The sequence below is a fragment of the Atractosteus spatula genome, chromosome 15 (genome assembly GCF_055471065.1).
Source record: "Atractosteus spatula isolate fAtrSpa1 chromosome 15, fAtrSpa1.hap1, whole genome shotgun sequence".
Taxonomy (NCBI): Eukaryota; Metazoa; Chordata; class Actinopteri; order Semionotiformes; family Lepisosteidae; genus Atractosteus; species Atractosteus spatula.
The window spans coordinates 15,454,071-15,471,336 of record NC_142720.1 but is presented as its reverse complement, the minus strand read 5'-3'; the positions used below and the strand labels follow the sequence as shown (position 1 = coordinate 15,471,336).

General features: G+C 33.5%; 1 protein-coding gene across 18 annotated transcripts in view; it reads right to left on the bottom strand.

Moving 5' to 3' along the window:
- Window positions 1–17,266, bottom strand: part of nrxn1a (neurexin 1a) — a 349,008-nt gene that overhangs the window by 319,876 nt on the left and 11,866 nt on the right. For 9 of the 18 annotated variants that reach the window (XM_088934356.1, XM_088934360.1, XM_088934363.1 and 6 more), the window contains exons 3-4: window positions 9,425–9,442; window positions 7,800–7,829 (exon numbers count right to left, since the gene is read on the bottom strand). The exons of 6 other annotated variants lie outside the window; for them this stretch is intronic. In XM_088934356.1, the coding sequence (XP_088790482.1) occupies window positions 7,800–7,829; window positions 9,425–9,442 (48 nt within the window). The remainder of the gene's footprint in view (window positions 1–7,799; window positions 7,830–9,424; window positions 9,443–17,266) is intronic. 3 more of the 18 variants (XM_088934358.1, XM_088934359.1, XM_088934362.1) reach the window with 1 other exon arrangement.

Here is a 17,266-nt window from a genome sequence, read left to right as displayed (position 1 = left end):
ACATAACATCTACATAAAAATGTAATTAAGAATTAATTAAAAATTAAAAGTAAGACTGATTATGCATCCTGTTTAATTAATAATGACCAGCATGTGGAAACATTATTTTGTATCTTCATTTTCTGATTTTATTTGCTTTCATGTCACACTGTTTATTGCAAAATTCCTGTAATGCTTGCTAGTTTTAGGTTGCAATAAATGTCACCTGTTAGGCTGAATTCAGTCAAATTACATACAAAATTACAATGTTGAACTAAGCCCTCTAGCTCTTTAAGTGACCACTAGACAAGCTTCGAGCTACTGTATATACCAGTCTGAACAAACAATTTCTCCAAAATAAATGGCAAATGACATTAGTCATGTTATTCAGAAAACAAAAAAAAACTTTTATATTTCAATTTAATATTTTTTCATCTTTAATAGTACTAGCAACCGCAATTATAAATATAATAATTTAAAACAACTTAAATAAGTGTAATTCATTATATATGAGATAAAATACCATCCAATTAAACATTCATTCACCACTGAATCTAACTACAGCAAAACCTTTCAAGAAAGCCTTTTAATCTTGATTAAAGACCACACATTCTAATGTTAACGGATTGCTAAGATAATGAATCTTAAGCATAAAAACAAGCACAACACGTACAAGTACAGTAACTTTCTTTAGAATGCACTCGACCTCAGTGACAAGTTATAGCTTGTCTTCACTGTTCTAAGTCCACCAACACCTCCCACTGTCTCCCTAAGGAGCAACAATGTATCTGAAGAGCATAAGAACATACTGTAAGAAAGGTTGGAAACGAGAGGAGGCCATTTCTCCCATTTAGTCTGGTTATTAGTAACTTATTGAACCACAGATCTCATCTAGCTGTTTCTTGAAAGAAGCCAGAGAATCAGGTTCAACAACATGGCTGGCTTATCCTCAACCTTCACACATTATCGTAGCTGTATCCTAATCAGACCTTTTGACAAAATTCTTGTTGCCAACTTGCAATCTTCACATTTTAGCACTGTATTACCCTATATTACCAAGTACACATGATTAGCATCTTTTGCTAAGGTTTTGTACTACATGATCACTGTTCCATTAGTACCTACTAATACTACAGTATTTCTTTGAGGTTGTCAATACCGAATCTTACCCTTTTTTTACTGCATAATGTATTGCTTTGTATTTATGAAGAATCATTCTATACAGTATGCGTGTGCATTTACTTTATCCAGGTTATTCTAGCAAATATACTATAGCTATAAACAGCTGTAATATTTGTGTGGACAAAAGGTAATTCACTTCTCTAAAAACGGCTTTGGATAAACTGGCCAAATAAATTACTAACACATCAGAGTGAGAGAATTCTATACAGTACATGTATGTAATAGCAAGTAACAATTACAATTTTGTAATGGTTTCAAAATGATCTAAATCATGATGACACAGAAAATTCTTTTGAATTCAAGACTGAGTATAATTTTAATAATGAAAACACACATTTTCTAAAATGTCTTTATTTGTTTAAATTACTGTGGTTTTCACTCAAATAGAAGCTAGTGTGTAGATTTATACCAGAGATAGGCAAGGCCATGAAAAAAACACTATGTATAACTGACCTTCATGAGCAATTAAATGATTTTTCTGAGTTAAAGTCCCATTGGGAAACTGTTCACGAAACACAAGCACGCCATCAAAGAGTTTCAGTTGCTTTATTCATTTTTTACTTTCAACCCAAATATGGAAATCGTAGCTTGAACACTGAAAATATTCTAATATTACTGTTTAACTTTTTGTCTGAGTGAGATAGACACCATTTTTAGCCTTTAATTAAATGTAATACTCCATAAAATTATGCAAAAATAGTTAGGGACACAATGGCAATAACCTTGAGTCTAAGAGTGTGGAATTTGTGCGTTTAAGCAGGGTGATTTGGGAGACAGGATGAAGTAAACTGATGCAATGGCATGAAGATTCAGTCAGGCAGATACATTACTTTCTGCAGTTCTTTCATGCTGTTGTGCTATAGTACAGTACTGTATATCAATTTCTATTCACAGCATACAGTACATTGAAAATAGATGTATGAAAATCTTCACTTAAATTTCAGTGGCTTTCAACTTTGTCAGCCATAAACAGAAACTATTACAGAGATCTTTCAGTCTTGAAATTCGGTCACTTCATCAACCAGGGTCAAATTCCTCCTATATTTATATTATTATATTATTATTATATGATAATTTATTATATTGTGTTCCTCTGACAGTGTCAAAATAAATTATTTTGCCTGTAGATCCTTTGACACTCTTAGATCTCAAACTACAACTTTCCCTGTATTCCGTATAGAAGATTGAACAAATTACAAAAGTATCCTGGCATGGACTACAAGACTTTAAACAGTATCTGCAATAATTAAAAAAAACTTTTAAATAATCTACTATCGGTGCAATACACTATAGACACGGCTTGTTAGAATAGCCATTTCTGCTGTATTGAGTATTCTTAGGAATTTTAAATATTGTCTCCTCTGCAGCTGAGTCAGTTAGAGTAATGTACAATTTCAATGTGCTCCTCATACATGAAAATTGTATGTTTAGCAGATGCACGCACTGGTAAATTTCCATGCAAATTTGTCTGCTCCCTAATATGCAATCCCATTAAATTAACTGATATACATGACATTATTTATTCCCTAATAGAGCTTTAAATACTTTATTGATTGACAAGGTTTACCACACTATTTTATAGCAGTAATTTATGACAGAGTAATCACTGAGGGATGTGCCTGAGATAAGTCCCTGATGGATATTCCAATAGTCAATACTTATTCACAGACAACACAATTAACACACTTATGGACAACACAAGCAAACACAGGAAGACTTTAAATCAGTCTGTTAAACCTGTGAACTAACGGGACATTTTAACAGTCTGGTGAGTAGAGATGTTCTCATTTTAAGACTTTTAGTATTATTTCAATTAAGAAGATGACTTGTTAATAAAAAAAGCAAAGCAATTGCACATGCCTTTAAAATGCAACAAAAAATTTAGTTCTTCGTATAAGCTGTGCTGTTAGCTAGCCTGAGGTGATTTTTTAAGCTTAACTTGACATTACTCAATGATTGTAATTTAATATATGAAATGTTGCTTGCAGAACACAACACTGTAATATTACCTGTCTTTTGATCTCTACCTCACTACTGAAAATAATACAAGGACTTATTAATTCGAAAACTCCAAACAAGTATACACAAAAGGATTACACACCTGACCAGCGTAGACAATGATAAAACCCAAAGAAGATTTCATAAATGTAAAAGAAGAAATGTCTTTTGTCTGCAATGTCCGTGAAGGTCTTTAATTTTAGCATGACAGATTCTGCTGGTTTAGTTTAACCCTTTCACACATTATTGTCTTTAAAAAGGAGAAATTCACAAGATGCAAGAGTTGATAATATTATAGAAACTTTAATGATCCAGACAAATAAATCCTTTCTAAGGAAACATACAGGATGTACAGGATCACTCCTTAACTGGCACTTCTGTTGATCATTTTCATTTAAACTACTATTTCCAATCCAGATCTACTTATGATACTAACTGTATAGGACATGATACTCCCATATCTACCTGTCATTTGAAGGTATTTATAAGGATCTTCCATTGCTAAAGACCACACAGCCCATGGGCTCAACTGTCCGCTATCTCCTCAATGAGGGATTTAATGTTAAGACATCTACACTGACTTTCTGAGCAATTAAGACAACAGAAATAAGTTAATGGTGAGGGAGTATGCTACACCAAGGACTAAATATTTGGCTGTCTAGTGAGATTGAGAAATTAACTTTTGGGTTATAATAATAAACCATATTTATAAACCCTAAATAAATAATGTGAAAATAGCTCCATGACCCCATAATCAGTGTATAGCCATAATGATACCAAATGATACATATTTTCTTCTGTGTATGTTTGGTTGTAATGGCAATATTAGCAAGTCCAGATTCTCCTAGTAGGATTTTCCCTAGCAAAAAGCTTTGGTCATGTGTTGCAAACACTAGAAACTGGACAAAGACGTAGGAGCAAGTAGTGTACAAATACAGTACCTTTTTATAAGCTACTCTGATTTTTAAGGAATTTAATTTTACTATCATATTGAGATCAATGATATATATTTACCATAATATAATAACACTGTAACAGTACTTCTTGTGAAGAAGTTATTTATTTTTATAATAGGAAACTATAGTTAATAAACTGTTTATCAGCTAATTTCACCGTTTATAAAATCAGTGATCTAATTGCTGTCCTGAGTGCCAGGCTCTTCATTTTGTTCACCTGCTGTATTTGTCCATATTCTGATTTAAAGCACAATTTAACTTGGCATTACCATGGATGGTAGGTCTATAGTTATGTAATGTTATAATCGGAAAATCCACACATTCACCTACTATCAACCCTATTCAATAGTTCTAGTAGTCATCGTATCATGAATCCTCTTCGACTCAGCACAACCAAAAAGTTATCCGGGACTGTTTCTGTATATCTGGATGGTCAAAAAATCATGTCTTCATTGGTAAGATGAGGAAACAAGTCATTTTTAGATCCTATTAATTTGTTTTTTTTTTACTTGCTGGTGATCAGTTATTTATTTTTTCAAATTTATACAATTACTGTATTATAATAATAATAATTGCTTACACTTATATAGCGCTTTTCTGGACACTCCACTCAAAGCACTTTACAGGTAATGGGTACTCCCCTCCACCACTACCAATGTGCAGCATTGTTCTCCCCATGTTTACACGGACTATCTCCAGGTACTCTGGGTTCATCACACCTCCCAGAGACACTGCTTAGGTTAAAAATTGCTCCTGTTTGATATTACCCTGTGATGGCTTGCTGTCCCCTCTACTATGTTATTCCACATGGTACTCTATACTTCTGGAATTGGTTCTGGACTGCTGAAATCCTTACCAGAAAAAAAAAAGAAATTTCCTGACAATGGATGAATAGATGGTCACAAGTCTTGTGTAACTGGCAACTGATCACCCTGTTAACCTTTTTTTCTCCTTTTTGATGTCAGTATAACCTACTGTATATACAAGGCTAAAAAACAATATAAACTTGACCATCAAGACACTTACTGCAAATGTTAAAATCACTTAATAGTACCATTAAAACACATGTGTTAACTGCTGTAAGGCTGTAAACATACTGTATAAGGTCACACAAAAAGATATTTATAAAACATACAGTATATGGCCAACCAGAACTATTTCTACTAATTAAGGGGAAAAAAGTAACTAACGCCAAGTTATGAAACATGAAGCCAGGAGAATTTGCCTTTTGTAAGCTTTGTAAGACACACACATTCTAGTAGGCAGTGTCTTCACACTGATTCTGCCCTACTGAACAGTCCATCAAGCACATACTGTACACATTAGGGGATTAAGGACAATTCTCAACAAACAACTTATGTGCTATACTGTTCCATCTTTACCACCAAAAATGCTCTGTGAATATAATCTAAGAAATCTATTCCACCTGTGGGCACAAGAGCATTGCATTCTAAGTGTTATGTCACCATCTGCATTTTGACAAGCCACATTCACAATAAAGAAAGATAAATAGCACCTACCTGTAAACATGTGAGACAGCATTGCTTGTTTTATCCCATCCATTGTGAATTTTAAAGCAAAATGAATAACAACTCTATGCATTTTATGTTTATGTCCAGTTAAAAAATGCATGCATTACGCTATAGATTTTTTGTAATGAACTTTTTTATATTTTGTTTGCATGTTTCTTTGCGGTCCTCCTACCTGATATCTTCAGTGTCTTCTTCAAAAGCAGCTTTCATTGATGGTACTAATATGGTCAATGAATTGAAGAAAAAATAATTTCATCTTATTGATAAAACGTGTTATCATTTATGGATTTGCGTGTGGAAAATAAAAATTGAAAAAATGAAAAAATGGTCTGAGTGATTATTTAGGTTGTTGCACAAATTCAGTGTAAAATTCTTACCTGTCTAAAAGATGAAGGTTGGCATACACACAAAACCATACATTTTGACATACAAAAATACGTAAATCCAGTTTAAGGGTGGTTAATCACAGCTTGGATTTCTGATGAAAACCAACTGAAGCAGATTATTATAGCTTTTGCAAAAGAAACCCGTGAAACTTGAATATTAGTGTCAGGTTCACTTTAAACAGTTGTCCTTTGACAATGTAAGACATGTAATTCCTTCTTTAGAATCTTCTCAAATAGTGTAAAGTTGTCTTCTTAATTATTCTTTAATAAATAATCTCTCTGACACATGTAAATATTGCTGTTCCCAAATTCAAGTTTCCCAGTGAAATATCACAAAATAAATAACATGATCATAAACTTTCACTTGCCATGTCATTTAATCCTGATCCCCGATAAATATGTGAATTTTTAAAAATAAATAAAACTGCAATTGTATGAATGCTATTTAACATTTATCAGGGACAAGAATCAAATGGTGAGATTTATAAGATCACTTACCCCATGCTGCATGAAGAGGAACAGAATATGTTGAACCAAATGTTAAGTTCAGTGTCATTTTCTTGCAAACATCCTTTATGTTCAACAGTAAAAAAGGTGTTACCAGTCCAGTTGCCTGAGTGGCAACCACAGGAATGAGGATCCCCTTTCAAGTGTCAATTATAGTTCCATGCATAAAGCAACATGAAATCCCTGCCATTTTAACAGTGTGAAATCAAAGCAAAGACCACACCTACCTTCTGTGTTTCAGTACATTCATTAGCATATACAAATATTTAACATGCTCAAGGCTATTATATAGCACTTTTACTGAATACTACAGAAAATATAAATAATACACAAACAATTGTATGTGTGTATATTTATATGTGTATAAATAAAATAAAACATTTAGTACCTTTAGTTTTACCTATGCAATTGATGAAATGGTTCCATGAAGAAAGCGTTTCCAGACAGAGAAAGAAAATAAAGAGGAGAGAGACACCCATAAGACTCGTGACTGTATGTAAATGCAGAATAAAAACTCACTGATGGAAAGAACGAATGAGCACGTGAGGAGAATATAGAGATCTCCGTGGATGCATTGGGCGACACACAGGGATAGGGAAGTATCAATACTCCTGCATCACCGAGGCATGCAGAGGGAAATACACTTTGCCGTGCTCTACTGAAATGGTGTCAAGATGAGAAAATGTCTGTCACAATGGGGAAGGTCAGTCCACTCACTGGGATAAGGAGATTTTCAATGGCATTCCAGCAGCCAAAATGGGAGCACGTTTTAAAATAGACATGCACTGCCCTAAGCATGATTTCACCAACCCTGCTTTACAAACCACAATGAAACAAAAATAAGTTGGATCAGTGAACATCCCTCTCAGACACACTTAAGACAAAATCCCTAGCATCCCCCAGTTTTCGCTTGCCAGATTTTTATTGTATTCTGCTTCCTTTTTTCATTATTCTGATACCTTTTCACTTTGCATTTTTTTTTCATTGTGCTATCTTCCTGTTGTTTTTGTCTCTTTTAATGTTTTTTTGTGCTGCAGGAAAAGAGGAACGTAAAGCTAGAAGGGAAAAATAAAGTAACGGCAAAGAAAAACAAACAGCAGGAAAAAAATGGCCGAAAACCAAACCATCCATTTACGGTGCAAGGTAGCGTTCAAGCATCTGGCCTGAGTTCTGCAGTGGCAAAATGTAAAAATAAAGCAGCTAGGAGAGCACAAGAAGGAACGATGGAAGCAAGAGAGGAAAAGGAACAGAGCCCATACCTTGGTCGCCCATCATCAGGTGCGCCAGACCTTGAAGGAAAACAAGAGCACAGTCAGCATAGAACACGGGATCATGGGAAGGATCTGTCACAGTGACAAGAATGCTTTGTGGCAGGCATCTGCTTCTCATGAGATGTCTGCATCGCAAAGGGAAGAGGGAAGCGGAAAGTTGAGTAGGAGAGGGAGGTTCCAAAAGCATTTTCTCAACCAGTGGTTGAAATGCTTTGCGTCACACTTACTTTGAAAGATAAAAGGCGTTTTTGTTTTATTTTTTGAAAAGGGGGCATCGTTTATACCCAAATCCCCAACCTCCCCTACCATACCTCGACACCATATTTATACTGCAAAGAAACAGGAAAAGTGATGGAAGAAAAATATAGCTTTTAGGAAATTCAGGTTGCCCAAATATACTGTACAGTATGTTACACAGTCTATCTCAGTCTTTTAAGACCAAGTTTATATATATTTAGCAGTCATTGTTTCTTCATTTTTCAAACACAACCTGATGGGCTGGGTCTGGTCATTTTCCCCTCATCGAAGCCAATACTTAAGAGTATTGATTGAATTACATCTCCTCCCGATGCTTACATTCAAAACTGGATTGGCCACCTCTTCCAAGAAGCACTTGTATTTGCTTCTGTCATAACACCAAGTGTCACCTATAAAGCCTGTCATGCAAGAGTGAGGTTGTTCTAGAGTAAGACTCTAAGGTCTTTCTACTTAACATACAGCTATGGTCTGTTTCACCACAAAATATCTTAGCTAAAATCAAGGACAAGCATGTCATGATTTATTTGATATGAAATCACTTTTTTATTGATTACAGTTTTCAGTTTTATACTTCATTCAAGGAATATGACATAGAAAACAAATCTGAAATATGTTCAGAATACAGTTGTATTCTGTACAGGTACGTTTTTTAGACAAGTAAGACATTACCAGGCTAAGGTGTGGCCTACTGTAAATAGTTATAAAATCAGGGAATCTGCAATGCAATGGTTTGGCAAAAATTACTTACCAGTTTTCACAGTACATAATGTAATTCTGTAACTGCTGTATTTTTTTTTCCTTCAGAGACCTACAGTATGTCAATGTTTCAATTTATAGAAACTGAATTATATTCAAACTTTTTTCTGGATATACAGTAGCATTACACCTCATGAAAGTAACTTCTTTAATAAGGTTTTTTGGTATGAGTTTCAAGGGTGCTGCCTTGTAGAAATGCCTATGTATGAGAAGACATTACTGCAGAAGATAGGTTATAACCAATAACTCAAGTGAGTTAATTGACAACACCCTTCCACACAACAGAATATATTCGTGCATGTCTCTACTCAGTTGACAGCAATTTTATATGAACAAGCCAATCTATTTTATTTAACTGTGCATATTGGTCCAATGCAAAGTATAGCACAGACCTTTGAAGTCTCAGCCATGCTAAAAGTACCTTTTTTTTTTTTTGCTAAGGCAGATGCCTCATGTCCAAGGATTTCTGTTAATAACAACGTAAAGTAAATCTACTTACCGTACTGTGGACATCCGGCTTAACAGTATCAATCACACAGCGGAATTTTTTAAAGAAATACAGACAAGAAAAGAGTCACAGAACAAAGCAGAGTACCCACCTTCAACATAGTTGTCTTCTGCAAGCACGGACAGGTAAGGAGAAAAAAAGGAAGACATTCATTAAGCAGCATGCAGACTGGAACTTGCCATTGCATGTCTTTATCATGCAAGGCATCAAACACATCATGCAAGTGCCCCATTGCCACCATTCAAGGGGGTTAACAAAAGCACCAGAGAAGCAGTGCTGTTAATATCATCTGCTTAATTGAAATAATAACGAGACGTATCAGTTCCGTGATCTACCTTTACCGGGTGCACGAACGACTTGTGCTGACATGAGCATTCTTTCCTATTAACAGTTTTCCTCTTAGAGCTTTTGTCGGTAAATATTGAAAAAGTGCTGGTGACGAGTTGTTTTTTGTGATGATAATCCTATGGCCGTTACCCCCCAGTGTCCAACCAAACTTTCCATAATGAACACTTCAAAATAATTTAGCCTTAAAACAAGATTTATTGGCATTAAAAAAAAGTGATACTTGCAAGCAAATGACAACAATTACAACAAGAAAATTAAATGAACAGACTTAAGGTCATAATGGAAACATTTTCAAAACGTCATGCAGAAAAATGGAAAATTAAATGTAAAATACAATCTGACAGCATTCAATGGCTTTTGATGACAGGCCGATAAAGCTCCTGCTTCAATCTACTTTGAAGAATAAAATAATCATCTTTAAGGATATTTAAAGTTTCTATTTTATATTCCGTCATGGTTAAATTTACAAACTTACAGTTTGGGCTCTTTCAGAAAACTGACCTTTTCAAGTTTTATTATTTCTGTATAAGATTCCTGTTAGGAAAAAGTGATTTTAACCAGATTTCATGCTTTTGGAACATCAAAGTGAATTGTGAGAAAGCAATGCTTCAAGCACCACTTCTCAACAAAACACATTAAGTAATAAAAACAAGCATCTCTTCATTTGACAAAGAATGGACTTACAATGTTGAGCAATGGAGCAAGATTGTCAAGACTGTACTAATCAATTTCTGTAATCATATTAAGTAATTGTTCTGAACAAATTTAGCGTCTTAAAAATAAAACTTATCCGAAGACACCAGGACCTAGTTTTGGGCCATTAATTTTTTTTTGCATGTAACACCTTTTGCAATGTATAAAATCATTTCTTTTAAGATATATTTTAACCCTGAGGGCAAATAAACCATGCCCCCACTGAACATAAGGGCATTTGCATCATGCATAGATGTAGCTTCTGCTTTGTTAAAAAGAAAAGGCAAAATTAACATCTTTAAGAAGCATGACATGTAAGTAAGTCAACAGCTGTCATCAACGTTTCTCTTAGGGCAATATCTACAATTATGCTTTTGCTTGTTTCATGTTTTTTTATTCTAAAAGGGTTGACATGTTTGTTCTTCATTTTATTGGAATCCTTTAAAGATGATCTTGCAGGTAGTTAAACTCACAAAACACTCAGAGGTTGTGATTATCAGTGCTTTTCTGGAAGACTTTGAAGCTGGTAACCCCTTTCTCTTCAATTCCATTGATCAAGATTAACGGCAAAGATGCCTTGTACCTGTCATCATTAACCTACACATTTTTGTCACTTAAATGGCTCAATTAAAGTTAATCTGTAAAAGATATATCCCGCAGCCTGATATCACTCACTTGTTCTTACTGTATCTCCACAGGCACACACTGCTAATCCACGACACAGGCTGCCTCCAGTCACTGGTAGGTATGACCACATGTGAGCTTCTCCAAGCAGCATTTGACCAGAATCAAGGACAGCTTGATGTCCTTTTTCTGTTAGAAATGCAAGCTCCTACCTCTTGATTTAGTGCCCGATAAAAATGTCTTCTTGACTGCACACTTACCAGAATTGTCAGCTTCATTTCCAATTGAGATACCACGCACCACAGCCAAATATGATAGCACCATTTCATGTGAACAAAAAATTATTTTTGTTTAAAAAACTAAACAAGATTAGCCACTTCGAGATACTCCGAGAATATGCAAAAAGCATCACAAATGATTAAAGTGCTACAGTGTATGTATTCAAGGATGACCTACTGCACTCTCTCCAAACATACAGTTGCAAATGGAGGTTTAAGTGACTTTGGACACAAACATTCTGATAATGCATCTTCTTCACAATGTCTTGATGCAGTTTTTTTAAATACAAGACTTAAGTGACCAACAGTCAACCTTCATTGGTAATATAATAATTACAGTATGTAGCTAAGAGAATATGTTTCAGAAGGTGTTTATAGTTTTTCTAAAAAATAACTTCAAATACCCAAAAGCCGAAACATGTTTCTTGAAATGTTCTACTGTACATACTATACATTATTGCACTGGGCATTTCCTGTTCTTCCAATAAATAAGTAAAATTAAAGATCAGTTTAAGTCTTATTTATGTCAAGAGATTAATTTAAAGTGACTTTGTCATCGTTCATAACCAAAAACGCATGTAAAAAGTAAGTAATTGTTTTTTCACAAGTGTAAGCTGAAATTTGTGTTAATTGAAACCAGAACTGATCAGAACATTAATCTTTCCTGATAAATAAAAAAAAAATGAAAACTAATTATACCTGAAATGGAGATTGCACAATTAACAGGAGTATTAAAAAAGATAGCATTTTTGCAAAAATCTGCTTATTGCCTCATTTATACATAGTAAGTTATATACTTTTCTGAATTATAGCAAAAAGTAACTAACATTTCCTTAAATCTTTGTAGATATTACAACAAAAACAACGTCATGCATTCAGACTATATATGCTCTGGGTTCAGGACAAGAGTAATATAAAAAAAAACTGTTGACCTGCATCTCAAATAAAAATGTGTTTAATGACAATCACAAATGTAAAATTTTTATCTAAGCATTTAAAGGGAAATATCAACCCAAGGAGTACTTGGAGTACTTATCTGGATATGTCATGCCTCAGAGTATTTAATCAAAACCCAGTAGTTACAGTAGTTTTCTTTGGTAGTTTTGGCCAGCTATAGTAGTAGCTCACAGGTCTCTCTAAGACACATGGCTGTGTGTACATGAGGAGTTCAGATGTTCTGTTTTAATATAATTATCCTCATAGCAATGCTGAATTGCTGCATTTCTGAAGTTCAACTAAAACATACAATTCTAGCCTTACCATCAGATCATTTAGATCCATTACTGATTTTTGTTGCTTTTTACCTTATTTGGTTTAAGATTCAGCTTATATTAGGAAAATATGAAGCATACAGTAGTAACTGAGTTCAAATACAACTGTAACAGCCCAAGGCTGTTAGTGCAAAACAATGCACAGTATCACACTTTGAATCATGAGTAACATTATTTTTTATAAGCAGCAACTTCACAAAAGGAAGTAGGGGGCTCTTTTGTAAAATATCTGCTCATCTCTCCAATTGCTGCTCTTTCAAAATACAAACCCATGCATCAGGGGAGACTTCAGTCTCTGAGACATTTTACCATATTGCATGCATGCATACTTGACTCACTATAGTCCTACAGTAAATTACTGTAATAAAGGACATACAGTAGTAAATATTAATGTGAAATCAATTTTAGGTCTTGAAAGTACAGGTATTTACTCTATGGTAACAGACAGCAGAACAAAAAAATGTGAAACCAAGCCAACTTTAGAAAAAAGGTATTTATAGTGGTTTAATCTTCCTAATGAAATCCCTCATTTAAAAAAGACCCAGTAAAATATTCCTCAAAGTAAGCGTATTTCTCTTTTTTTATTGATCTCAAGACAGTGTCAGCATAAAAAACACAAGTCCCAAATTTATGGTGAGACTGTGACTGAAACTGCATCTTGTGATTAAAAAAGAATGGATAAGCTTTATTTTGAAGTTCTGCAGTATACCCAAAATCACAATCATACAGGATTTGAGGTTCAGTAATAATGCAACAACAAACAAAGGGACAATTAATATGAATGACTTTGTTGTGATTATGTCCATGCCAGTGGACTGGCACTTGAAAATTTCAGGATTAATGCTTATACTTCTCATAATTATCACTTCCACTATTGCACACTGTTATCAAGGTTTTCGTAGAATTACAACTGTTGTATTGTATTTTATTTATGATGTTGTTTATTACATAACAGTTTTTAAAAATCCATTATTTAAGAATTATTTTATTTAATAAAAAAAGAAAAACAACAAAAAGTATCCAGCCTCACCCTGGTTTTATATCTAGAGCCATATTATAAAAACAGATTATGGTCACCATTGTGAACATCAGACATACTGTGTTCATGGGTCTTTGGTACACACTAGGCCTGACCGTTGTTCATGCTGTTTTTGATTTGATTCCAGTTTTATTTGACTTAGCATGGGTCCTTTAAACTGATTGATCTTGCTTGACTTCTCATTAACTAGATATATTTATAACTACCTTTTACTTATATCACAAAGTGTTTAGGATATTCCCACTGCAGAGGTAAAATAAAGTGTTATAATAATTTAACAATTATCCTAAGAACACATTTATGGTAAAATACCATAGTTATCTGGAAACACAACATTTTTTTCTTTTAAACAATTCATCCTCATCTTTCATTCAACAAATAAGGGAGTATAAACTGTTTCAATCTTCTTGGTGATATTGCATTACAAGCCAGCTTGTATTTTTTTAAAGTATTAAGCACATTTTTGACCTGACCAAAATTTCACAAAATAACCAGACACCAATATATTTGTTGCCAAAGGTTACACTGGAAGCCCTAGCACATTCCCCTCAAAGAAGTTAAACAGAGAGAACCTCAAAGAGGTTTTAATGATCGAATGGTATAATTTTCTGCTAATTAATTAATAGAACATCAGTTGCCTTCAGGGTTACCTAAAACTGTACTCAGTGCAATGCAATTAATGTAAATTTTGCTAATTAAGGCTTTTCATTTATGTGCATAAATAAATCAGAAAATAGAAGTCTAAACACAATAAATCTGATTCTGTTCAACACAAAATAGTAATTTGTAAGTCATATTGGAGCTTGTTCCTAAGTGATTATGACACAGGCTTAATTGTGTGTGTAATGTTGGAAAGGTTTTGATTAAAGAATCGATTGTCCCACTTTGTAACTGCACTTCGAGAGATCAATTTTATTTTTCATTCGCGTCTTAATAGGTATAATGGAAAAACGTTAGTCACATACATCTTGATAATGTGATAAAGAAATATACTGTATAATAACATATTTACGATAATTTTAAACGATATTTCAAAAAGTTCTAACTTGTTATGCGAGGTTTAAACATGAAAACACACAACACAATGCTGTTAGTAAAATATATTGCATTTATATTGCATAATTTGGGATTAATTATCCAATTACTATTCATTTTAGTGAAAGATGAAACTTATTTAAAGAGATATCCTTCTGCATATCTGTCATATAAATACTGTACAGCTGTCCTCATACAAAATGGCTGAGTGCAGTGGTGTAGTTTTATGGCTTCTATTGGACTTCCTATAAGAAAAGTAAAAGACGAAAAATGTGAAAGAACCAATTGATAATTCAAGTACAAATCACAAGCTGGATCAATTTGTTGTTAAATTGCAACTTAACTGAAATCAAGAAAATGTACATAATAGTAAGAGTGTCTGAAAGTGTGGTAGGTCAAATGCATTTAAGGCAAATCTTTAGTGGCATCTGACATCTCAAAACCTGTAGTCCTCCTCATTATCCCCAAAACATAAAACAGTATGTGACTGGCTGGTAAATGACCAGCAACTCTAATGATAACAGAAACAGCCACAAAACCTAAGTCAGGTATTACATATTCATCTTCTTCAGCAGTGAAAATGTGTTGATCTATTTGCCTGGATCACCCATTAAACATTTAAGAAACTTCCACTAAGGAAAATGCACATCAGATTCCAGCTAATGCAGTTTAGACCTCCAGTTACTGTTACACTGACAACAAAATAGCAATGACTGGCAGCAGCAATCCTGAAGTAGTTGAAGGATTTCAACTACTTTCAAACTGTCTACCAGTTTCCATTGTAATTGATATACAGTAGGTGCTGCATGTTTTACTTGTTCATGTCAGCACTATGGCTATTGCAGTATTTCACATCTATATTATTTTCACTGCCCTGTCTCTCTCACACCTGAAGAAGGCTCCACGGCCGAAACGTTGTGTTCTCTTTCTTCTTTTTTTCAGCATGGAATAAACCTATTACTTGTTCCTTTGCAGCCTACGCATGCTGACGCAGCTACCCACCTGAACTACTACAGTATATTATTTTATGTATATCTGTACTGTAAATCTTCAACATTCAAATGTAAATTAGCAGTAATTCAGAATTTTGAATTAAAGTTTAGTTATATAGAGAATAAAGACGGTCTTTAAACTTTTCTTCATATATAGTCTGAGATTTTTTCTTTATATAAGACAAAAATGTTTTGTCAATTACTGAATTGCACAGAAGATTAATGAAATATGTAAGTGCATGCCCAAAAGACATACAACATAAAATCTGATTAGAGATATAACAGAACTTCTGAAATGTTGTAATGCATTATCAATTAGGGAAAAAAGCTAACAACATTTGTCTGGGCATTACAGTCTGTGGATTTTGTCTTGGTTATAAATTTGTTTTAATGAGTAGCATTAATATCCTTACGTGGGGTAGTTATGGGGAGTGTGGTATACTTCCTCCTTATTCTCCTTATTGTAAATATAATTTAAATGTATTCACTGAAATAAAATAATTATTTAAAAACATTCAACATTTATGTTATTAATATTTATCTACAATAAATCCATATTTCATAAGATAGTAAAGTAATTCCAAGGCTCTCTGGGAAATCCTATTAACATTGGTGACATTGCTTTATAGTTTACTGGACTTCCATGTTGACATAGAGGCCATGCAACTCAAGAAATGTTCTTGCAACATGAAATAAAATACTATATATATATACACACACATCATTTTCAAATATGAAATATACTGTAAAATTCTATATAGAAATGATTTATAGAATCAGAACAAACTGGATATAGAAAAGTATTTAGTAGACAGCAGAAACAAAGATTAGATTTGGAAATAAATACATCTTTCATACATTTTGCTTGTTTTATCAATGACATATTATATATGATTATATATAATAAAAATAAAAAGTACAAGGCATGGACTAATCATGGAAAAATTACATCTCTGTGGAAAATGACAGATTGTGGGCATACAGTATGTGCATTGTTGATATGAGTACTTTCACAGATTTATCAACACAATGAGAGAAGAAACAAGAGATCTAAAGGTTTTTTTCGTTCAGAGGCCCAGATGGCTAGCACTTTAAAATTATAATTTAAAAATATTGCTTTCTAAAATCTTCCCATACAGATATGTATTATTCATAAAATATCTAAAGGAAAATAAACAGTAGTTAATATTAGCAACAATGTTACTATTTTATGATGGCCAGTTGGTTCTACATACAAGTGTATACAGTATACTGTATTTCAAATGTGTTTTATCTTTCTGGTAAAAGAAATCAGTTAAAATGGATTCCACAAAAATAAGGAAAAGGTAGACACAAAACATTATTTCTCCAAAGACCAGGAAATTACTAAATGATATGCAGCTCAAAATATTACCATGTTATTATTATGCAGTACAATCTGTTATTATAAGTATAATGCTTTAATAACATTTGCATTGTTTCAGCACAATTTTATGACCTCTTCTATTATGAATATCACGTTTATCAGGAAATAGCCACACAAAAGGATTCAGATGGCAGATGTGACAGAAGTCTCTTGATTCTTTTGCATCTTGCATTCTTTCTGATCCTGGGGATAATCACAGAGTAGCTTATAGTTCTAATAACCTTAATCCCTGATTTGACAATATCTGA